The 24,103-nt window shown below is 61.3% G+C and overlaps 1 protein-coding gene across 1 annotated transcript; it reads left to right on the top strand.

Moving 5' to 3' along the window:
* The first annotated feature begins 768 nt into the window (after positions 1 to 768).
* On the top strand, positions 769 to 23,891 carry CRB2 (crumbs cell polarity complex component 2). The gene is made up of 13 exons (XM_067743354.1): positions 769 to 910; positions 7,231 to 7,554; positions 9,911 to 10,106; positions 10,237 to 10,376; positions 10,874 to 11,059; positions 11,234 to 11,347; positions 14,396 to 15,268; positions 15,358 to 15,866; positions 16,444 to 16,609; positions 17,389 to 18,172; positions 19,008 to 19,124; positions 19,765 to 19,882; positions 21,793 to 23,891. Exons 1-13 carry the CDS (start codon positions 817 to 819, stop codon positions 22,015 to 22,017), a joined length of 3,846 nt encoding a protein of 1,281 aa, XP_067599455.1. The 5' UTR covers positions 769 to 816; the 3' UTR covers positions 22,018 to 23,891.
* Positions 23,892 to 24,103: the final 212 nt, after the last annotated feature.

Below are 24,103 nucleotides of genomic sequence, written 5' to 3'. Positions count from 1 at the left end.
CTCAGTATGGCGGTTGAAGGGATGGTGAGGGTCGGGGGAGCCGGGGGCCTCATCCTGAGGGCGGGGGTGAGAGGGGCTGTGTGTGGCAGTGTGGGGCCCATGGGAGTGAAGAGGTGGGGTGGGACTGAGGGACACGGAGGTGAGGAGCGGCCAGGAGCTCGCAGTGGATTGAACGTGGGGAGTGGGGAGCGAGGCGTCAGCTGCAGGGGGTGCTGGAGGGGTGGGGGGGGAGGCGGGATGCCTTCTCAGGTGGGCAGCCCTGGGAGGGAGCAGGCTGGGAGGAACAAGCTGAGTGGGAGGGGCTGGGGCTTCCAGCAGAGAGGAGGTGGGAGGGGAGCTCGGGCTGGGCTGGGGAGGGAGGCCTGGGCTAAGAGAAGATGGGGGTGGGCAGGGTGGGATCACGGAGGAGTTGGGAGTAGCTGGTATCATCTAGTGAGAAGAACAGCCCCCAGAACAGAAATGTCTATGAGGAGGCTGAGGCAGCAGGACCTGAGAGGTGGGAGGAAAAGGCGGGGGGGAGGTCAGGAGGGAGAGAAGGGTGGGCCCTTGGACAAGGTCAGACACATGGGGGCCCCCAAGGCCTCATCTGGAGTCCGGAGCCCTGGGCTTGGGGAGCGGGCTGGGTCAGACCCCTCCTCTAGACCCTACTCAAGGTGGAGCCGCCTGGGAGGGCGGGGTGGGGAGGGGGAGGGGAGGGGGAGGGGCAGGCGGGAGGGGCCGGGCCTCTGTCCACGGCATTAGTGCTGGTTGGAGGGAGACGGGGGTGTGGAGCCAGCCAGGCCGCCCGTTCCCACAGCCGCCGAGCAAAGCGCTGCCATGGCGCTGGCCCGGCCTGGGACCCGGGACCCCAGGCCCCCGGCCCCTCTCCTGCTGCTCCTGCTCGGGGGCTCTGCCCTCGCCCTCCCGGTCGGTGAGTTGGGGGCCGAGCCTTGGGGGACCCAGGGCAGCACCCCAGGCCGTGGGGTGTCCGTGTGGGTGCCGGGCCCGACTGCAGGGTGCAGGGAGGTGCGCATCTGGGGGCCACTGGAGCTTGCGTGGTCGCGGGGGACTTTGTGGGGGGACCGCCACCGGCCGGGGTCCGGGTAACGGGTGGGCCGTGTGTCTTGGAGGGGTGTTGGGCTGGGCTGTGCTGGCCTGTGAGGCCCGAGTCTGGGGGCTCTCATGTGAGCTGTGCGCAGGTTATGGGCTGTGGGCTGTAGGCACGTCTAAGCTGTGAGGCTGGGCAGCTGTCCCGCGCGAGCCAGGGGTTGTGTCTGAGGCTCTGTGCGTGTGGTGGGCTATATCCCAGCGCGAGTTGCGGGGTGCAACTTACTGAGTGGGTTGAACTGTGTCCTTGCTCTCGACTCGGGGACGTGGGGTGGGGGCAGCAGACCCCAGCCCAGTGGATTGGGGTGGAGAAGAGGGAAGGAGACCCAGGGCTCCTGCCTGCATCCCCTCCGTTTGGTGATCACCCTGCCTGCACTGCGGGGCTGGGGGTGCTCTGGCGTCCCTGGGGAGTGGCTGGGCATCTGGGAACACATGTGTCCACCGCTGCCCCCTCCCCGCCCCCCAGCGTTCCCAGATCAAGCTGAAAGGGCTTCGTGAAGCCAGACCCCGTTCACCAAGAGGTTTTTGCTTTTGTCCAAGTGGATTCACGTGTGCGCCAGCCTGGAATTCTTCCTGGGGGGTCTGGGGGATGCTTTGTCTTGGTCACTATAGCTACGGGGCCAGGCCTGGGAAGTCCTGTGCAGGAGGACGGCCTGGGCTCTGCTGCAGCGGGGGAGTCCCCACCTCCTCAGAGTCCCAGGATGTGGGTCCAACCTCTCAGGCCCCTCCCTGGGGCCTTCCTCAGCCTCTCGCACGGCCCGGCTCACAAAACCTTCGTCTCCTCTCCGCAGGGCCCTTGTGGAGGACAAGGCCCCTGTTTTGCAAGGGAGGAAACTGAGGCTCATGGAAGGATGGGGGCTTACAAGCTGGGCCCCTGAGGCAAACCAAAGAGGAGCTGGGGGCCTGCTCTCTGCACAAGGGGCATGAAATCCTGGTCTGTCCTCTACCGTACAGTGCACACACACAGGCACGTGCACGCACAGATCGCACAAATGCACCTGCACACACACACATGCACTGCCCCCACACCAGCACAGTGGTGTGGCACGTACAAGGGCACACAGGCACGTGTAGACCCGCCACACATGCACTCGAGCACACACACCTAGCTGTACGTGACACGTGCCTGCACACAGGTGTGCACTCACACTCAGATGTACCTTCACGTGAACCTTGTGGCAAAGTGGACACTAAGTAGATGCATGCTACCGAAGGGAGCGGACGCTGACATACACACTCACCCGCACGCAGCCCTGCTGGGATTCCCAGGACCAGCCTTTCCCCCTGCAATTTTGGCACAGGGAGCCCCCTCCCTGGGGATCCCTGAAAGCTGGGGTGCGGTCCTATGGGTATGAACGTTTCTGGATGCCAGGACCCAAGCCCTGACTGCCAGGAGGAGATGGGCCAGGGATGATGTCACTTGAAAAGTAATTTCCATTCCAGAGGGGATGGGGGTTCTGGATGCCCTGGGCCCCTGGCTCTGCCGCCCACCCCTGCCAGGCCCTGAGCGGGGCCCCTCCCTCCTGGGCCTACTCTGCCACAAAGGCCCGGCTGGTTGCTAGGAGAGCGCCAAGCATCTTGGAGCACAATGGGGCACATCGGGGCTCTCACATCCTTCCCGGCTGCCTGCACACCAGGGAGCCCAGCTGACAAAGGGGCAGCAAGTCCAGCCCCCAAGTCCGGCCCCTCCTCCAGCCAGAGCTGGGTGGGGGCTTGCAGGACAGAGGCAGGGAGGAGGGAGCCACACACAAATGCTCTAACGTCAGGATTTGTTGGATAGTCAGTGTTTGCCCCAAGTAAAGATCTGTCGGCAAGTGAACAACACCATCAGCCTGTACGTGCTGCTCCTGGACTAACATGATCGAATTTAATTCTCACAACAGCCCTGTGAAGTCAACTCTGATACCCCCAGCTTACAGAGGAGGAAAGCGAGGCCCAGAGAGGGTCAGTAACTTGCCCAGAGTCACAGCTTGTGTGTGGCAGGGCCAGGATTTCACAGGCGCCTATGGGACTAGTCTTATGTAAAGTCACATCTCCTCTCTGTGCTTCTGTCTAAAGGGGGCAAACCAGCTCACTCTGAGGGCTGCTACAAGAATCCGATAAGAAAATGCAGCAGTTCTCCAACTTAGGTTTGGCATGGAATCCCGCTTCAAAGGAAATTTTAGACAGGAGCCGGAAGCCACTAATAGTTAAAAGTGGCCTGCTGGGGTGGCAGGCCTGGGAACCCATCTGCCCGGTCTCACGCCCGTTCCAGGAAGCGCCTCCTTGGCCCCAGCCCTCTGAGGCCATGGTCTGGAAACACTGGAATTTGCCAACGCCAGGCAAAGGGTAGGCAGTGGATCCGCGACAGCTACTGTGGGGGTTACCAAAATTATGTCTTTTAACCTCAGGTGATAAACATTTTTGTAAAAGACTATTCCAAACTCTGCTGCCTTATTAGAGGCATTTAGCCCTTTCCCGATGGCTCTGCCTCAGCTGTGCTGCACCGTTATGCAGTCCTACCCTTGGGGCCTCGTGCTATTAGATGGGCAGTTTTTTCCCTATGCCAGAAGCACATCTCATGGGACCTTGGGTGGCTTCTCAGATGTATTCTCTTTTTTGCCTTGTCAAGATGAGAAGCTTTACAAAACCCACCCTCAGCAAACACTTCTCATTAGTCGTTGGCAGTTCTCATTAGGCCTGTTACAAGTGCAAATAAAGTAGGAGTAACTAGGCACAGAGTGAAGCCTGACGCACCGTGCAATTGCTAGCAGCTGGATCTGGATAGACAGGGAAGACTGCCCGCTCTGCCCAGGCTGATATTGGAACCTTCACTCTCAGACAAGCCTTCCGAGACTCTTTCAGTGCCTGGGGGAGGCTGGGCTAGAAGGCTCTAAAATGACAATACATGGGTGGCAATTTAGAGTTTGCAAAGTGGGAATTTCACATGCATTGGGAGATGTGGACTTCACAGAAGTCTGGAAATGATCTGCTTCTTAGTTTTTTGAGGAGTGATCCTGGGCAAGTGTATCAACCTCTCTGAGTTAGAGAAACAGTTTTCTTACCGGCACCCACCTTTTCCAGTTTGAATCAAACACAATAATGTAATAATAGATGCAAGATGTGTAGCACAGCTACACGTGCACTCACGAAATGGTTCCTGTTATTATAATCCTGTCCTTTCCATGAAGAAAATTCTCTTCCCGGAGGTGGGTTCTGGGCCTTCCCAGGGCAGGGCAGCAGGTCCAAGGGGAGGGGCGGGTGTCCGTTAATCCTTCCCCCGCCAGGTCGTCCCAGGCAGCCTGAGAGGTCAGGAGGGATTTGTAAAGATAAGCACAGGCCCCTCGTCACCCTGGCAACAGGCCACGCCCCTCCAGCCAGGCTGGGAAGGCCCCTTCTCCATCCCGCCATGCTCACCTCTCCTCCCCTCAGCCCTGGGCTCGCTCCCTGGAGGCAGAGAGCCCAAGGTCAGTGCTTGTTCCCAGGCCTCAACGTGCAAAGGAGTCCCCAGGGAGCATGTTGCAATGCAGATTCTTGGGCCCCAGGCCCAAGCGTTCTGCATCTCTGGGTCTGGAGTGGGGCCCAGGAATCCGTATCCTTTATATAGGTCCTGGGGTGATTCTGGAACCCCCAGAGTGGAGGCTCTGGAGCAGTGAGACCTGGGTTTGGATTCCAGCCCCTCCTAGGAACTGTGAAGTCGCTTATCTCTGAGCCTCACTTTCCTCAAGTGTACAAAATGAATGATAGCTCTATCCACCCCCTAAGGTAACTGTGAAGACAGAGATTACACGAGAGAGACGGCTCTGCCTCACACGCAGGCTTCTGGCACCACTGCAGGCCTCCTAGGGCAGACAGCTCCCTTCCTCTCTGCCTGCAGGAACTCCTTCCTCCAGTGGGGCTGGGCTCGGCCTCCTGGGGCTCCGTCATACAGGGTCATGGCCCACCTGCTCCCACAGTGCTGTCCCCACAAGTGCTGCCTCCTCAGCCTGCTCTGAATCAGGGGCAAAGCTCCAGACTGGGGTGGGGTCCCTTGGGTCACACAGATGAGGGGTGGCGCTTGCTGGGATTAAACGAAGGGCCTGTTGGCATAGGACCCAACAGCCAGGGCCCTTCAAGTGGGAGCTGGGACCACTGTGCTGCTCCTCCTGAGTGTGCTGGGTCCAGGGACCCTGACTGTAATGGCCAGAGCCCTCGCTGAAGGCTCGCTGGTGCCAGGGCTTCACTCACGTTCCCTCAGTGGCCCCTCACAACACTCACAAGGCGGGCACTTTTCACACCCCAGATACAAGCCGGGGCTGATGCCCAAACCTGTGTCCTTTCCCAAGGAAGCCTGATCCACTCACCCCCATCAGAGCATCTCCCCCTCCCAATCAGACCATCTTCCCACCCGCATCGGACTATTTAGCCCTGGAGGACCAGGCTCTACACTGATCCGCCACCATGGCTCAGGGTGGGAAGAAGAAAGACAAGCTGCCCATAAGCCCCTCAGACAGGCCCAGATGGCCCCTGCCCTCACTGATGAGACCAGGCTCGGGGGAGGGGAGCTTTGGGCAGAGAGGGTCTGTGGAGCCCAGAGCCCTAGAAGGTTATCTTGGCCTGACAGTGTTTCAGACCCTCTGTCCCCTTGCCACACACCTGGCCCTGGGTGGGTGCTTGCCCCTACCCCCTCTTGGTGAGAATCTTGGAGAGCGAGCCCATGTTGAGCTGTACCAGGTGCTTTGGGAGCTGGGCGGTGGGGCTGACAGCTGGGCTCTCTCCCTGGGTACATCGGTCGGTCGGTACCTGTGTCTCCCTGTCCCCCATCCTGCTTGGCCCTGGCTGGCAAGGGTGGGGGCTGGCCGGTGGACAGCCCTGCCTGGTGGAATGTGGATGACGCCTGAGAGGCTGTCGAGCCTTATCTGGGGGTCTTCGCTGGGTGGGGGAGGGGAGGCACAGGGCCCGAAGCTGTTCTGGGGCCTGGTTAGTGTCTGGTTGACAACCTGGGTGGGGGAGGGGCGCCTCTCGGAGCCCCAGGTCTGTCCGAGGTGCCTCCTTCTCGTGGGCGGCTCCCGTTCCTCCATCACTTACTGAGTTCCTACCCCGAGTGGGCACTTGACTGCCGTCCCTGAGGCTCTCAATCCTTCCGTATCCTACGAGGCACGTACTATTATTAACCCTCTTCAGATTGGGGAACGAAGGCTCAGTAGGAGAAATGACTTGCCCAAGGTCTCATAGCTTGTTGGCCGAGTGGGGATTTGAACCCAGGGCTGTCTGACTTCAAAGCTTCAAAAGTTCTTACACCGGCATGACACTGACAGGCTCTTAGCAAGGGAAGGTGGGAGGGAGGCGGGCTCCAGATCAGGAGCTGACCCTCTAAGTGAGGGAGCTCTGCCTTGTGGAGATGTCGCAGTGGCTGGAGCTGGGAGTTCAGCCCGCTGGTCTCAATACCTGCCCTGAACCCTGTGACCCCGGCCAGTCTGGCCACTCACACTTGCTGATGGCGGCGGATACTGTGAGGGCCAGGGATCCTCTGAGAAGTTCCCAGGCCAGCAGGGCCAGGAGGGGAGGAGGGGTGGAGGGGGGAGAGGGGCCTTTGAAGTCCTCCATCTCCAGTTTCACGCAGGGATGGAGTTACCAGACCCCCAGCGGGAGCAGTGGAGTGGGCAGTGGGAGGAGACACCCTCCTGGGAGGGAGCAGGCCGGGGATCCCCTCCCCAGGTGGGGCTGGAGCACACGGACAGACCCTGAGGGCTAAGCCAGCACGAACTTGCTGTGTGACCTCAGGCAAGTCCTCACTTTCACTCTGGAGCCTGGATCCGCTCTCTTGTAAAATGGGCCTGACAGGGCCTGCTTCCGAGGGGCGTTGCGGGGCTGCACTGACACCGTGGAGAGAAAAGCTCACAGGGTTAGTGGGCGTCTGCTCACTAATCCTGCCCGGGGAGCCAGGCATCCCGGGTCCTACTTCCCTGCTATGGAGGCATCCCTGAAACCATTCCCAGTTCTGGGTGCAGATGCGGGCAGCCTGCTGGCACCTGGTGTGTAGACCCCTGGCGCTCCCTGCGTCCTCCTGAGTACTGACGGAGCCCTGCTGCTGACTCTGGGGTCTGGGGATGGGCCTGGGTGTGGGGAGGGGAGTGTCCTGGTAGCCCCCGTCCACCCTGCCCAGCCAGTTTCCTCTCTCTACAGGAACGGCACCTTCGGACCCCCCGGGTGCCTGTGCCTCAGACCCATGTGCTCCAGGGACCGAGTGCCAGGCTACAGAGAATGGTGGCTATACCTGTGGGCCCCTGGAGCCCCGGGGCTGTGCCAGTCAGCCATGCCACCACGGTGCTCTGTGTGTGCCCCAGGCTCCAGACCCCAGTGGCTTCCGCTGCTACTGCGTGCCCGGATTCCAGGGCCCACGCTGTGAGCTGGACATCGATGAGTGTGCGTCCCGGCCCTGCCACCACGGGGCCACCTGCCACAACCTGGCCGATCGCTACGAGTGCCACTGCCCCCTCGGCTATGCAGGTAATGGCCCCAGCTCTTCCCAGAGGCGTGTGTAATGTCGACCCCATCAGCAGCTCAGAGTTGTCAAATCACGAATTCAGCTTTGACCTTAGAGGAGAGACACCCCCAGGCATCCTGGCAGCTCTAGGGTGTACCCACTCTTGGTCATGCTGTGGAATTAATGCTTCTCGGGCTAACCTGAGAGTGTGATGAGCGAGCGCTGGCACGGCACCTGGCACACTACAAACACTGGGCAAATGTTACTTCAGTCCCTTGTAGGGTTCAGGTGGTGCTGGTAGTGGAGACACCCCTCAGGCATCTCTGGGACTAGAGTGTAGATGTGCCTGGCTTGGCTTTAACGAGGACACATCTAGACAGTACTTCTAGCATCGACTCACTCCAGACCCGTCAGGCTGTAGCACAGACATCCTCTGGTGGCTCGTCTGATGGTTCTGGAGCGTGATACCCCGGTATGGTTCAGGTTGTCATGTGGACCCTCTCCCCTGGGGGCGGGAGCCCCCAGAGTTCCTGCATAGAGACACTGGTGGACTTGCTCAAATTGTAACGTAGATGTACCCCCAGGGATCTCTGCTGTCTTGAGGGGGACAGTTCCCTCCTCCAGAGTATGGCCCCGTCCCAGTCCCATCCACCCTCCAAGGCGAGAGCATCCTGGAGCAACTGCCTGGAAGTCAGGAAGGAGGGCGCAGCTAGGGACAGGTCTGGGAGCGAGGCTAGGTCTAGGGCAGCTGGGAGCCTGCAGTGTGGACACTCCAGGTTCTATTCAACCCTGAATTCAGATGACGCTCTCTGAGGGCAGAGGGCAGTTTGAGGTCACCTCAGAGTAAGAGGTACAGACTTGGGGGCTGGGCTCCGGGAGAGGGGGCATAGAGTGGAGAGATGGATCTCAGCACACAGATGAAAATGAACTTTGGAAACAGGTTCCATGTACCTTTCTCACCATTTGAGAGTTCAGGTGTCTGGATAGATTAGTGGTGGATGTGTGACTAGGTCACGTAAAGGCCTCTGTGTCTGCCAGGATCCACAGGTGTCTGGGATCCCTGAATGCGTTTGTGGGAAAGTCTGTGTGTGGGTGCCAGCAGGTGTGTGCGTGCCCAGATGTGCGGTGCTCAGACGCTTTGGGTAATGCTTTCTGGGTGAGTTGTGGATGTGAGTGGGGGCAGCGTCTGCTGTGATTCATTTCCTCCTCCTTCCCTTCCTAGCCAGGCGGGGGAGGTTGGGATTCCAGGCGGCCTGGGCCTGGCTCCCCCTGGCACAGAGGGTGGGAGTGGGGCTGGGTCACAGGAAGGAGGGCCCCTGTTTTGTGCTCACTGAGCCAGGAAGGGGGGGAAGGTTCCAGCTGGAGCCAGCTGGGTCCCCAGACCCCCACGACCAGTCCCACTTAGGGGGTAGAGGCAGGGCCACTGGAGTGTACAATGACAAGCGGGCTCCACGATGAGCTCGGGCCCAAACCCTGAGATCCTCCATCTCCCTTCATCTCCACAGCCCCTCCCCTGAGAGCCTCCCAACCGTCTTGGTTTTACCCAGGACTGAGAGGGTTCCCAAGACACAGGACTTCCAGTTGTAAAAGCAAGACAGTGCAGGGAAAGCCTGAAGGAGTTGGCTACCTTGGTCCAGCATCTCCCACCGGGTATGCCCCTCCTTGCTGGGGTCCCTCCTTACACCCTCCACAAAAAGCCAGCAGAGCGAAATGTAGAGAGGACTATATATCAGCTGCTTAAAACTTTTAGGATAAGCTCGGATTGTGTTACCTGGCCCCCAAGGCTTGACACTCCCCACTCCTGCCCCACCTCCTTAACTCTCCCCTTTGCTCCCCGACCCTCCATGCACCCCTGCCCTAGGGCATCACGCCCCTGCCCCAAGCAGGTCTTCACCAATAGTCTCTCTGGAGAGACTTATAGTCTCTCTGGAATCCAACTGATTCCACACAGCCCCCTATCCTAGTCCAGCGAATGCCCCCTCATCCTTCAAGTCTCTTCTTCCAAGGAGCCTTCCCTGACTCTCAATACCCCAGGCTAAGACCCTGCCTCTTGCTGTCACAGGAGCTAGCACGTACCCACTGTTGAGCTTATCAAAAGTAAAAATCAGTCCTCATTTACGTAATATTGACCTAATCCCCGTCTCCTGGGCTAGACTGGTATGAGCTCAAGGGGGCAGGGATGTCTGTGTTGTTTCAACCCCACTGTTATTTTTGGCGCAAGAAACACCTGCTCTGGATGAATGGAACAACGGATTCTCTCTTTGGATCCTGACGTTCCGCTTCTGGTCAGTCTGGAGCAGGTTTCGGGTCAGCCTGGCTCGGCCTCATTCGCTCTCCCTCTGGGCGGCCATCTCTCTGTCTGTCTCGGTTCCTGTCCAGGCGTGACCTGCGAGGCGGAGGTGGACGAGTGTGCCTCGGGGCCCTGCCTGCACGGGGGCTCGTGCTTGGACGGCTTGGGCTCCTACCGCTGCGTGTGCGCGCCGGGCTTCGGGGGCGCCAGCTGCCAGCTGGACCTGGACGAGTGCCAGAGCCAGCCGTGCGTGCACGGGGGCGTATGCCACGACCTGGTCAACGGGTGAGCGGGCGGCCGGGTGCCCTCAAGCGGTGAGGCTGCGCGATGGGCGGCGGGGTGGGGGTCGCGATGGAGATAGGGGGAGCTGGAGGTTCGGGCGCGTGCTCAGCTCCGGTCGCGCGCCCCCCTGCAGGTTCCGGTGCGACTGCGCGGACACGGGCTACGAGGGCGCGCGCTGCGAGCACGAGGTGCTGGAGTGCGCGTCTGCGCCCTGCGCGAACAACGCGTCCTGCCTCGAGGGCCTCGGGAGCTTCCGCTGCCTCTGCTGGCCAGGTGTGTGTGTGCGCGTGCGCGAGAGCGTGTGCGCGTGCGCGCCCGCACGCCCAGGGGGGCGGGGGCTCAGGCCGAGGAGGACTGCCCTGGGACAACCTGGCGGTGCGCACACACCCTGAGCGGACTAAGCCCAGTGTGTGCCTGTGACTGCAACTTCTCGGAGCCTCAGTTTCCTGATCTGCTAAACAGGGCTAATCACAGCACCTGCTCCTGGGCTGTTCTGAGGAGAGTAAAAACGTGTAGCGCCCATCAAGCCTTGGTGCAGGGCCCCGCACGCGCAGAGCGCTCAGTAATGCTAGTAATAATAGTAACACGATGCCGATGCTGGTGAAGCCTGCGCTGGTCATTCCTACCCCCTCAGTGTGTCCCTCCCTCGGAATATCCGTGACCATATCTGAGCTGTTGTCCCCGCCTGGCCCTGGGCTGGCCTGGCAGCAGTGGAGGGGTGCTGCTTGGTGACCCCCAGTGACCTGACGCCCACCTGTGTGTGTCCCCAGGCTACAGCGGCGAGCGGTGCGAGGTGGATGAGGATGAATGTGCAGTGGGCCCCTGTCAGCACGGCGGCCAGTGCCTGCAGCGCTCCGACCCAACCCTCTATGGGGGCATCCAGGCCGCCTTCCCAGGAGCCTTCAGCTTCCGCCATGCTGCTGGCTTCCTGTGCCGCTGCCCTCTGGGCTTTGAGGGTGAGCCCCCTTCCAGGGAAGCAGGTCTGTAGTGTCCAGATGCGCGGGAGGGATGCCGAAGCTGGGTTCAAGCACCTCTCTCTGGCCTCAGTCTCCCTAGCTATAAGATGGGCCCTTTCCAGTTCCAGTCTGGCTCTGAGGGAGCTGTGGGAACCACAGCTGGGCTTCTTGCAGGGGACGACTGCAGTGTGGACGTGGACGAGTGTGCCTCACGGCCATGCCTCAGTGGAGGCCTCTGCCAGGACCTGCCCAATGGCTTCCAGTGCCACTGTTCAGATGGCTACACAGGTGCCTGGGGTGCGGTGGGCACTGGGGCAGGGCAAGGTCAGATGCGATGGACCTGGGGCGAGAAGGTTCCTTCTGGCTGATGTGTGGAGGCTGGATTGATGGGGTCAAGGACATTAGGGAGGAGGTGGGTGTAGTGGCCAGGTGACAGGTAAGAGGACTGAGCTGGGACCTGGGCTTTGGAGGTGGGAGTGGGGGGAAAACCTTCTGGAGTGGAGGTTGAGAAATATTTATGAGGGGCACGCTACAGGCCCTGAGGGTTTTTCCAGGTGTGAGTGGGAGGTGTCAGGGATGCTGGCCGAGTTTCTGCCCTGGGTGACATTGGGTAGAGGATGGTGAGCTCAGCCTTGTCCATACTGAGTCTGAGTGCCTGTGGAGCACCTACAGGGAGGAGCCTGGGTGGGGGCTGGTGATCTGGGGTCTGTGGCCCAGGAGAGGGGCCTGAGACTGGGGGTCCTGCAGCTGGAGTCTCAGGCAGCCAAGGTTATCCAGGAGAAAGTGTGGAGTGTTGGGCAGAGAGAGCCCTAGACACCTGACATCAAAGGGCTGGGCAGAGGCCGAGGGGCCTGCAGGGAGGACAGGGCAATTCGGCCAGGACAGAGGAGGTAAAAACGGTGTGTGTGTGTGTGTGGTTGGGTGTGTGGTGGAGGGAGTGTGGTGGGGGTGTGTGTGGTGGAGGTGGAGGGAGTGCGGTGGTGGGGTGTGTGGTGGAGGGGGGTGTGGTGGAGGTGGGGGGTGTGGTGGAGGGGGTGTGTGGTGGAGGGAGTATGGTGGGGGGTGTGTGGTGGAGGTGGGGGGTGTGTGGTGGATCATGGGGGAGTGTGGTGGACGGCGGGGGCTGTTACGGAAAACTGTGGGCAGTGTCTGGAGAAGGATGATTGACCTTTGGAGAGCTGGGCACACCTTTGGGGTGTGCTGGGCAGGAGCTGGGCCTGCAGAAAGCCTTTCCCTGCCTTGGGTACAGAGGATGCGGAGACACACAGACACCCTTCCCTGCGGATACTGATGAACCCGAGGACCTCCTCACACAGCACGGAGTGTCCCTGCCCCCTCTGGAATGCCTGTGACGCTTCCCCCACACCCGCCCGCATTCCTGCTCCGACAAGCTGCCTCCTCTCCCTGGCACGGCTGCTGGGCACAGGCTCCCCTGCCTGGGGGAAGGAGGTGGTGATCACCACCGTCCCTTCCACTCTCACCCCCCAAAGGTGCTGGGGGCTTGGCATCCCACTTCTGGGTGGCCAAAACCTCTGGGCACCTTGAAAACCCATCTCCTGCCCCCATGGGCTGAGGTTCCTTGAGTCCTTGCCCACTCCCAGGCACAGTGCCCCAGAAACAGTGGCCTCGTGGGTGCCTGGCACACACTGGGCCCACTGCAGCATGCCCTGCATCTGAAGCGTATTCTCTGCATTGTTTTCCTCCTCACCAAAGCCCCACGAGGTAGGGTTCTAAATCCCCATCTTACAGATGAAGCCATAGAGGCTTTAGAGAGGGCGTGTCATCCCCCCCAGGTTCGACAGTGTTAGCGGGAGCCCAGCTCCTCCCCAAGCTGAGCTCAGCTGATGGGTGGCAGGGAGGTCAGACCTCTGAGGTCAAGGACCCGGAGGGGCAACCCCGGCTGTGGGGCTGGTCCGCCCCCATCCTCCCTTGGGGTTGTGCTGGGCGTGGGGGAGGCCAGTGCCTGGCATTCCTGAGCCAGCTCTGAAGGAGGCGGCTGGCCAGGCGGGGAGCTCTGCTCCCCAGCCTTGGTGCCTGCCCACCACTCTCAGCCTGTCTGTGGGGAAATGCAATGGGGCTGAGGGCTCTGCGGACCTTCCTGGGGGTGTTGTGGTTCCTGGCAGGTATGCAGGGCTGGGGCCTTGGGCAGGGGGAGGTGGGACTGGCCGTTGGCAGGGGGAGGTGGGACTGGCCATCCCCAGAAGGAGGCGGTGGTGTTTGTGGGCTGACTGGGGCCAGGATTCAAATCCTGGCGGCTTCTCTGGGCTTGGGTTCCCCTGGCTGGGTTACATGGGCAGGGCTGGCCTCAGTGGTCTTGTGGAGGCTCTGGCTGAGCAGGGGTTGGGCTGTAGCCTCTTGACCCACGCTGGGGCCAGAGCACCTGGCATGGGAGCCCCTGGAGGGGAGGGTGACCTCACAGCCAGTGCCAGGGCCCTAGGGCAGAGGGACGGGGGTGGGGGGTTAGAACCAGGGGCTACTCGAGTGCCACAGATGCATACACCCATCCCCACTCCCTCCTCCATTTCATCTCTCTGTCCACAAAGGCCATGCCAAGTCCCTTTCTGGGCACCAATGACATATCCAGGCCCCTGGAGGAGATCTCAGCTGAGTAAACAGATATTTTCAATACTGGGTTCTGGGGAGCTGTGCCTGGGAGTGGGCAAGGAGTTGGGAGTGACACAGCAGCTTGGAGTTGGGAGTCAGAGAAAGCCTTCTAGGGTACTGGCCATTTGAAGCTGGGCTTTGCTGGATGAGTGGAGTTTGAAAGGTAGGATTAGGGAGAAGGAGGCATTCCAGAGAGAGCGCTATGAGCAAAGCCCCAGAGGCAGGACTTCCCAGGAAATGTTTGGAGGAACAGGCAGCTCAGGGTTTGCAGGGAGCAGGGTTGACATATGAACTCCTGGTAGGACCCAGGCCACGAGGAATCTCGAATGCCAGGGTGAGTGATCGGACCTTAAGTAGCAGAGGAACCTGGCCAGGTGATGCTTTAGAAAGAGATCTCTGGCTCCTTGTAGAGATGGATGGTGGAGGCTGGTGAACTAGAGGACACTAGACTATGGCCTAGAGAGCTGGTGAGGCAGGGGAGGTGAGCTGGGAGGAAAGGGGGCATTGGGGAGTATTTAGGGGATTGAATCGACTCACGAGATATGGTAAAGGAAGGAGTACCTTGGATTCCAGCCTCTGGGGACTTCCGGGGACCTTGAGAAATCCTTTGGAAATTGGGAATGGGTTTGGTTGGTAGATACTGAGGTCGCCGTCCCAAGAGGCAGCTAAGCTCTGGGTCGAGACTGTGCTTTTGGCCTTGGGTGCTGAGCCTTGGCCTGGTCTCTCCTGAAGGCCTGACATGTCAGGAAGGTGTGGACGAGTGCCTGTCGGAGCCCTGCCTCCATGGCGGGACCTGCGAAGACACCGTGGCGGGCTACACCTGCTGGTGCCCAGAGGCCTGGGGTGGCCGTGACTGTTCCGTGCGGCTCGCTGGCTGCCAAGGCCACACGTGTCCGCTGGCCGCCACCTGCGTCCCCACCTTCCAGTCAGGGGTCCACAGTTACGCTTGCCGCTGCCCACCTGGTACCCACGGACCTTTCTGTGGCCAGAACACCACCTTCTCCGTTGTGGCTGGGAACCCTGTGCGGGCTTCGGTGCCAGCTGGTGGCTCCCTGAGTCTGGCACTGAGGTTTCGTACTACGATACCTGCTGGTGCTCTGGCCGCTCGCTCTGACACTCAGGGCAGCTTGGAGCTGGCGCTGGTGGAGACCACGCTTCAGGCCACACTCTGGAGTCACGGCAACAATGTGTGCATCCTGAGGCTGCTGGACCTGCCCCTAAACGACGGCCACTGGCACCGAGTGGAGGTGACGCTCCGCTTCGGGGTCCTGGAGATGCGGCTCTGGCACGAGGGCTGCCCTGCCCACCTCTGTGTGGCCTCCAGCCCTGTGGCCCCGCCTCCTACGGCTTCCCCGGCCCCGACGCCTGCTGGGTTCTGCTCCACGCAGCTGGGTGGTGTGGCCTTTACGGGCTGCCTCCAGGACGTGCACGTGGACGGGCACCTCCTGCTGCCTGAGGATCTCGGCGAGAATGTCCTCCTGGGCTGCGGGCGCCAGGAGCAGTGTCAGCCTCCGCCTTGTGCCCACGCAGGGGTCTGCGTGGACCTGTGGACTCACTTCCGTTGTGACTGCCCCCGGCCCTATAGCGGTCCCACATGTGCTGATGGTGAGGAACGAGCCAGGTGGGCCCCAGGGCAGGGGCTGTGCCTGCCCCCAGCCCACAGGCCTCATGCCCGGCACCCTCTCTCCCTGCAGAGGTTCCTGCTGCCACCTTTGGCTTGGGGGGCACCCTGAGCTCTGCCTCCTTCTTGCTCGACCAGCTGCCAGGCCCCAACCTCACCATGTCCTTCCTCCTCCGCACCCGGGAACGTGCTGGCCTCCTGCTCCAACTTGCCAACGATTCAGTAGCTGGCCTGACAGTGTTCCTGCGTGAGGGCCAGATCCGGGCTGAGGTGCTGGGCAGTCCTGCCCTGGTGCTTCCTGGGCGCTGGGATGATGGGCTCCGCCACCTGGTGACGCTCAGCTTTGGGCCTGATCAGCTGCAGGGCTTGGGGCAGCAGGTGCACGTGGGCGGGAGGCTCCTCCCTGCTGACGCCCAGCCCTGGGGTGGGCCCTTCCGAGGCTGCATTCAGGACCTGCGACTCAACAGCCTCCACCTCCCCTTCTTTCCACCGTTGCTGGAGAACTCCAGCCTGCCCAGTGTGCCGGGCAGCAGGCGGTCCTGGAACCTCACCATGGGCTGTGTCTCCGAGGACACGTGCAGTGTGAGTGCCACGGGGAAAGGGTGGGTCCTTTTTCCGGGATCCACCCTGCTTCGCTGGAGGTTAGCATGTCCTTCTCCTGCTCAGGTCGGCACCAGGAGGTGGAGTGCCCACCCAAGGTCCCAGTGCTGGAGAGAGACAGAGCAGGGTTCACTTTCATCTCCTCTCTGGCCAGCTGCTCTTGCCCTATGGTAGTCTCCATACCTCTCCTCTCAGTCCTAATCTGAGACAGACACCCTGACCCAGGCAGAGGCCGCCCAAGCCTTTCTGCGGGAGTTGCTTGGGGCACAGGGACACCCAGGTTCATGAACAAAGCGCCAACCAGCTCTAGGATTGGAATAGCCTGGGTGTGAACTCTGGCTCCTCTGTTTACTGGCTAGCTGACTCAGCAAGTGATTTCTCCTCTCTGAGCCTCAGTTTCCTCATCTGTAAAATGGGAAAGCTAGTTACTTTTCTATTTGTTTGTGAGGAGGTAATGTATCTGTACTAGGTGCTCAATGAAGAACCACTGCAAGGATGGTTATGGTGGGGCGATGCTAGCCCCAGGCCTGAGCCAGTCCCTGCCCTGATTCTCCTGCAGCCTCAGCCCTGTCTCAATGGTGGGACTTGCCTTGTCTCCTGGAATGACTTCCACTGCACCTGTCCTGTTAACTTCACTGGGCCCACATGTGCCCAGCAGCTGTGGTGTCCTGGCCAGCCCTGTCTCCCGCCTGCCACCTGTGAGGAGGTCCCTGATGGCTTTGTCTGTGAGTGCCTGCCCTGGAAAGCCCACATGCTGGGTGCTGGACGCCCAAGCTGGGTTAGATCCCACCCCTGCCTTCAGGACTCAGAGACAGTGGACCAGGATGCCAACAGCCCCAGCCCAGTGTGGTTGGGCCACCGCATCCAGAAGGACAGGCTTTTTAGAGGAAGAGAGCACTTGCTAGGTCTTCAAGGGCAAATAAGACTCTGACCGGGCACAGGGAAGGACATTTCAGGAAGGGGGCAAAGCACGCGCAAAGGCATGAGGTTTATAAGAACTGAAACACAAGTAGAGGTATCAGCGTTGCTAGGGTCCTTGAATGCTAGGCCAGGCAGCTTGGGACTTTTTGCCAAGGGCAATGGGGAGCCATGGGAGGACCAGCAGGAGAAGGCCATGGTCAGCAGTTTTAAAAGATGACTGTGTTATAATATTAAAATGATTGCAGTGAAGAGTGAGCCACGGTGATGACACAGGGCCACTTCACTAAGGAGAGAAGGAGGCAGATTTTCTAAGGTGTTATTATTGCCTGGTCTGTGACCTGGAGGGCAGGGTGGGCACAGTAGGGTAGGTCTCCCCAGCCCGGAGCTGGTTCTTTGGAGGTAGAGAGTTATGAGGTGGGGGGAACAGTTCCTGGGATTAGATGATAGGTGGGTGTGTGTGCCCCCACCCCCAGACCGCGGGGGTGGGGGGAACGGGGGCGGCAGGCTGGTCCCCGCATCACCCAGGTGTGCTTGGGCTGGGCTGGGTACCGATAGGCCGTCCTCTGACTCTCTCTTCCTGCAGGTGTGGCTGAGGCCACGTTCCGCGAGGGACCCCCGGCGGAATTCAGCGGGCACAACGCGTCATCCGGGCGCGCGCTCAGCGGCCTCTCTCTGGCCTTCCGTACGCGCGACCCCGAGGCCGGGCTGTTGCGCGCCGCGGGCGCCCCCGACACCGTCTGGCTGGCTGTGCGCAACGGCTCGCTGGCGGCCGGCGTGCGCAGTGGCCCCGGCCTGCCCGGCGCGGTGCTGCCGGCGCCCGGGCCGCACGTGGCCGACGGCGCCTGGCACCGCGTGCGCCTGGCCATGGAGCGCCCCGCGGCCTCCGCGTCGCGCTGGCTGCTGTGGCTGGACGGCGCGGCGACGCCCGTGGCGCTGCGGGGCCTGGCCAGCGACCTGGACTTCCTGCGCGGCCCGGGCGGCGCGCGCGTCCTGCTGGCCGAGAACTTCACGGGCTGCCTGGGCCGCGTGGCGCTCGGCGGCCTCCCGCTGCCCCTAGCAGGCCCGCGGCCCGACGCGGCCCCCGGCTCCCGGGAGCCCTTCTCGGCCTGGCCCGGCGCGCCGGTTCCGCGCCTCGGCTGCCGCGGTGCGCCCGTGTGTGTCCCCTCGCCCTGCCTGCACGGCGGCGTCTGCCGCGACCTCTTCGACGCCTTCGCCTGCGCCTGCGGCCTGGGCTGGGAGGGTCCGCGCTGCGAGGCCCGCGCCGACCCGTGTCGCTCAGCGCCCTGTGCCCGCGGCCGCTGCCACACGCGCCCAGACGGCCGCTTCGAGTGCCGCTGCCCGCCTGGCTTCGCGGGCCCGCGCTGCCGGTGCGCACGGCCAGCCGGGGGCGGCCTGGGTCCGAAGGGTCAGGCGTTTACGGGGCAGGGGTGGGGATCCCGGGGGCGGGGGTTGGGTCAGACTAGTCCGGAAGCCCGGGTGCGGATGCGCTGGTTCCGTGGGCCAGCCACGTCCCTTCTCTGAGCCACCGCGCTGTTATCTGTAACTTGGGAACAGCAGCCCCCTAGAGTTGCCAGAAAAAAATACAGGACACCCGGGTAAATTTGAATTTGAGATAACGCTGCCGTCTGGCAGTCGGGGTGGGGGAACCCCGAGCTAGTGTCGGAAGAAAGCCTAGAGGCTCTCCTGCCGAGCTGCCCACCACGGATGCCCTCCTTCGTCAGTCCCGTGGGACGGGGCCAGGCAGAGATGGTCCGAGTCTTGACCGCTTCCCTTATTCAGTCTGGCCATGACTCCCCACTCCTTTCGGAGCCAAGCTTACGGAGTGGTATCTGGCAGAGGCCTGAATCCCCCTCTCTACGCAAAGAATGTCAGGCCCAAGCTCTATGTCTAGAAGGCTGCTCTTGCCCCGGGAGACTACTTACATTTCATCAGCTCCTCGGAGGACTCAGCCTCGAAGGGTTCAGCCCGATGTTGTACACCTTGGTGGGGGTAGGGCTGGAGTCACAGAGTGGCAGCCCTATGTCCCACCCCTTCCACCCTAGACACGGCTTCCAGGACTGACGGCAGGGTCTCCAGGAGGTGGCTCTTAATTCCTTGGGTGACATTGCAGAGGCTCAGGTCGCCTGAGTGACCCGCGGGCGTGGGGGTGGGCCAGGTCCTGGGTGTCCTGTCCCCAGGCCAGCCTCTGTGCTTTCTCCTCAGGTTGCCTGTCCTGCCAGAGGAGTGCAGCCTGAATGTCACCTGCCTCGATGGTGGCCCGTGTGAGGGTGGGCCCCAGGGTGCCAACTGCAGCTGCCAGGAGAGCTTTGCTGGCCAGAGGTGGGTCTGGGGTCCAGGGGCCTGGGAGGCGGGCTGCTGAGTGTGGCGAGTCGGGCAGGGCGGGCCTCTGGACCCCCTCCAGCCAGGGCAGGTGAAGTGGGGTGTGGATCCCTGCTCACCTTCTCAGCCCTCACTGTCGTCACAGTGCCAGACAGTGCACCTCTCTTGCTTGAATTCTTTCCCTCTGGGGCTTCCAAGACCATCCTGGGTTATGCAGACACCTGCTGGGAAGTAGTTGCCTGGTGGTGTTTCTTAGAGTTCCGTGCTCAGCCCACCTCCCACTCCTCCACCTGGGGAGACTGTAAAAATGCAGGTTCTGGGCCCGCTCCAGACAGAGTCAGCATCCCTGGGCAGGTGGCTTTACACAGGCTCCCCCCGTGCTTCTGGTGGAGTGACAGTCATTCTGTCATGAATGCTGGGGTGAAGGGGCGTGGTAGGTGATGGAGATGGCTTTCAGCATCAGTCACCTGGCAGGGCCCAGCCAGGTAGGGACAGTGCCGGGGACAGTGGATGAATGAGCTTTGATGCCAGTGTGTGTAGGGGGTGGGGGAGGGTTTGAGGAAGTAAAGGAGCTGGGGGAACAAGAGGCAGCCTGGGAGGGAGCAGCTCTCTCAGCCCCACCCTTGTCCCTGCCTCCCAGGTGTCAGATCCCCTGTGAAGCCAACCCCTGCTTGAATGGCGGCACCTGCCGGACAGCTGGTGGGGTCTATGAATGTATCTGCAGTGCAAGCTTCTCAGGCCAGTTCTGCGAAGTGGTGGTGAGTGATGCCCGAGGGGGTGGGTGCCCTGTTTTGGACTTTAGTGAGATGATGTTACGGGGGAGCGTATATAGCACCTGTGGAGCTGTTCCTGGGCCAGGCCTGTCACGGGGTCGGGGGGAGCAGGGAAAGGAGACTCAGGCCGCTTCCACACTCCCACACAGGAGGGGCCCCCAGCATCCCTCTGGGGACTGCAGTGAAACAGCTGGGCTTTGCCAAGTCTGATCTGGGCCAGGATTCAGGGCCCACAGGATCTTGGAATTCTGGGATTTACGTTGGTGAATACGAGAGCCTGTAATCTCTGGTGGTTTCTGAGCCAGGATCCTAGAGTAGGAAGATGTGGGGAGCCCGGGATTCTGAGCCAGAGAAGGCTTGGGAAGGCTTGGCTGCCGTGAAGGCAGCCCCTGACCCCAGGGAAGCTCAGCTGAGGAGGGGTCCGAATAGATGGGGGCCAGCCGGAAGCTTGAGCTTGAACCTCCCTCTGGCCCCCTCCCCACTAAGGGGCAGAACAGACTCTGCAGGCCCAGCGGGAAGTGAGCCCAGAGTGGGCGCAGCAGCGAGGGACGAAGCCTGGGGAGGAGCCTTGATCTCCACAGGCTTCTGGCGGCCTGGGTCATAAACCCCAAACCTCTCTGCTTCTGGGGAATGTTTCCTTTCAAGTTGAACTTTACAGCCGCTGGCACACATTCCCCCCCCACACCCTCCCTCCGTCCCCCGCCACCCTCCTCCTAGGGAGGAAATGGCTTTACAGCTCCTCCTGAAGTGCCCAGGGCCGGAGCCTGGGGAGGGCCCATTCAGGGCTGGGATGAATTTTTCTCTACAGTCTTGGGCACCTTCTTCAGGGCTGGGGGCTGAGGCTTGGGACCCAGGTCACAGTGGGCTGAGAAGTCTCATGGGACAGAGGGGGGGCCGGTGAATCTGAGGCCCTGGGCCTCTGCCCCCGAAGTCGGTGATCCTGGAGCTTCAGAACTCCAGGTCTGTAGAATCTTTGATGGGGGCATCCCGGTGTCTGTGACGAGCCAGAGAGGTGGCTTCCTGGGCCCCCAGGGCCTGGTCTGAGTCTCCGGGGGGCGGGTGGGGGTGGATTCTGAGCTCGCCAGCAGCCAGGTCGGCCTGCTGCAGCTCATGCCCTGCACGGGCCCCCTGGCTGGGGAGCCTCTCCTGCTACTGCCTGAGATGCCTCCCACTTCGGGGTTGAGCATGGTCTCCACAGACACTTAAAAACCCAGACTGCCCTTTGGGTTCGGGACGGATCAGGTCCCATCACTTCAGATTGGGTGTTTATTGAGAGAGGCAGGGTGGCAGGGCTGGGCACTGAGGCCCACCTTGGCCAGTTGAAGGAAGGACCTTCGGCTGGAATTTGAGACTGAAGAATGGTGGTGTGAGCTGGGCATGGGCATGGCGTTGGGGGAGGACAGAGGGCAGTGCCAGTCCCGGCTTGACACCCACTAGTCATGTGTCTGGGGGGATCTGGGCAAAGCCTCTGTTTCCTCCTCTAGTATTTATCGAGTGCCTACTGAGCAGGCTCTGCTGTGCGTTTTGGGATACACGGGTAAACAAAATAAACCAAAGATTCCTGTCCTCACAGAAGAAAGGGGGTGTCCTCACTTCCGCTTCATCAGATCATTGTAAGGTTGACATGGAATCCCACACACGGTGCTCAGCTCCTAGTAGGCATTCAATAAATGTGTTTTCTCTCCTCCTAGCCAGAACCCCTTTGCTGTACAGGAATCCCCTTGTGGTGCCTCTAATAGGTAGCTCCCAGGCACTCGCTTGCATACCTCTGGGGCCAAGTCTCTCACTACCTCCCAGGGAAGCCTCCGCCCAGCGATGCTTTTTCCTCTCCTCTGAAGGAACTGGGGGGTCTCCCCGCCTCCATGGTCTTAGGCGTGTTACTGCATCTCTTCCAGAAGGGCCTATCGCTGCCGCTGCCGTTCCCGCTGCTGGAGGTGGCAGTGCCTGCGGCCTGCGCCTGCCTCCTCCTCCTCCTCTTGGGGCTCCTCTCAGGGATCCTGGCGGCCAGAAAGCGCCGCCAGTCAGAGGGCACCTACAGCCCGAGCCAGCAGGAGGTGGCCGGAGCCCGGCTGGAGATGGACAGTGTCCTCAAGGTGCCACCCGAGGAGAGACTCATCTAGGCCCACCTGGCTGTGGCTCCAGCACCTGTGAGGTCCTCGCCTTCTACCTGGAGACCGAAGGAGGCCACTTTCGGGAGCCTCCCGGGCCTCGGGGAGCTGCTGCCGGGCCCAGGATACCTGCTGGGGAAGTGGCCCCTTGCCCCGTCCTGGACTGAGGGGAAGGGGCGCGCTCGGGGAAGCAGAGAGAGGCCTGGCGAGGTTGTGGACATTCTCCATCCAACCGCCCGGTCTTAACCTTGGCAGGCACACGGCTGTGCCGGGAGGAGCACCTGCGGGTGCACACGACGTGTTCAGGAGTGTGTGTGAGTGTGCGCGCGTGCACGTGTGTTTGTACCTGGGCCTGTTGATCTGCAGATACCAGTGTGAGTGTTACGGATGGGGCTCACGGGCACGTCCACGTCTTTGCTGTTTGTGCACGTGACTGTGTAGTGAGTGCAGGTGACCCCGCGGAGGGGCAGCTGGGCAGTGGAGACCACCTTCTCAGCCCCGGGGCCGGGGCAGCCCAGGGCCACGAGTTCTCCTGGAGGCCAGGCCAGGGCTTGCCCAAGGACCAAAGCCCCAGCTCCGGCAATTTCTCCCACCTCCGGAGGCTGCCCCGGCCCTGGAGGCAGCTGGAAATCAGTGGGGTGGGGGGCATGAGCCAGAGGTTAATGTGTGAGCTCCTGGCTCCCCAGACAAGTGCTCCCTGAGGCAGGTCTGTCTCTGCCCTCTGCGGCAGCCAGGCACCCGCTGGGATGCAGGACTGAGGGGCAGACCTGCAGGAGCGGGGGGGCGGGGGAGGGTGTCTGGCCACTGCAGCCTTCCTCCTGCAGGCCTGTCACTTATAGAATGAGGAAAGCAGCCCTTGCCTACCTCACGGGGCTGCTGTGAGGATGGGCAGGGCAACAGTGGGGAAGGAGCTCTGGAATTCGTTAAAGTCCAGTCCGCTGTGAGGGCTGCCCGGGCCATCCCAAGGTGTCGGGAAGGGAGAGGGTGAGAGCGGGGAAGGGGCCTCCCTGAGGGGTAGCAAGGGGGCCAGAGGGCGATGATGACAGAGGAGCAACCCTCCCTGCCCACCTTGTGGTTCTCCAGCCCCTCCGGCATCAGCGCTCTCCTCTCCAGGCTGCCTGGCGAGTCCACTCTTTCACCTGCAGACCAGTCACCTCTCTAATGGCCGCTGGGAGGACTCGAGGAGGGCCTCGCAGGGAGCCCTCAGGGTTGTTTGCTGAGGCAGGTGCTTGGCAAATGCTGGCACTGTCTCTGGGTCGGGGCTGGTCCTGCGGACAGACACAGATGAAGGGAAGAACTGGCCGCTTTGCTTCCAGTCCCTTCCGTGGTGATGCCATCTCACTTGGATCTCTGATCTCTGAGGGGCACTTGCCTGAGGGCCTGGCCTCTGAGCTTCAGAGTCCCTTGGTCCCTGACCTGGAGATGTGCCCTTTGGTCCTTCCCATTTCCCAGGCCAGCGCCCCCTGTGCCAAGGCCAGGAGACCCCTTTCCACTTCTCGACTGGAGGTGGACTTTACCCATCTCCCCTAGGGGCCTCAGCCAGCTTCCAGAGGCACAGGAGTCAAATGTGAGGTGGAGGCATGTGGTGATGGAGGCAAGGGAAGGGGTGAGCGGGCTGAGACTGGGATGGGAAGGGCCCAGAACACTAGGTTACGGGGCTGGCTTGGTCCTTATCCTGTAGGAGGTGGGACAACCTTTTCCCCCAGCTTTCTCCCTGACTCTTGGAAAAGTGGGGGAGAAAACATCTGGTAGCAACAACTTAGCCCCAGCTGGTGCCTTGGTTAGTTTATTAAGTCAGAGATTTGGCAAACCTGTGTTCTTGCAGACTCCTAAGACAAGACATTCTGGGTGGAACCCCAATATATAAAAGCTGGGCTGTTCTTTTTTGTCCTTCTCTTGCTTCTAAGTGTTCTGGGTACCTGTCATTTTCAAGCGCAGCCCAGGGAGGGGGACACAGCCCAGGGAGCCGAGTGAAAGGCAGATGGGGGAACGGGGTGTGTCTAACACTCTCTCTGGGTGCTTGGTCCAGGTGTCCCTCCCCAGCACAGCCAATATAGGTGCAGACTCCAGGCTCTGCCCTTGCTACTGAGAGGTCTGT

The sequence above is a fragment of the Pseudorca crassidens genome, chromosome 7 (genome assembly GCF_039906515.1).
Source record: "Pseudorca crassidens isolate mPseCra1 chromosome 7, mPseCra1.hap1, whole genome shotgun sequence".
NCBI lineage: Eukaryota > Metazoa > Chordata > Mammalia > Artiodactyla > Delphinidae > Pseudorca > Pseudorca crassidens.
This window is presented reverse-complemented; position numbering and strand designations above follow the sequence as displayed.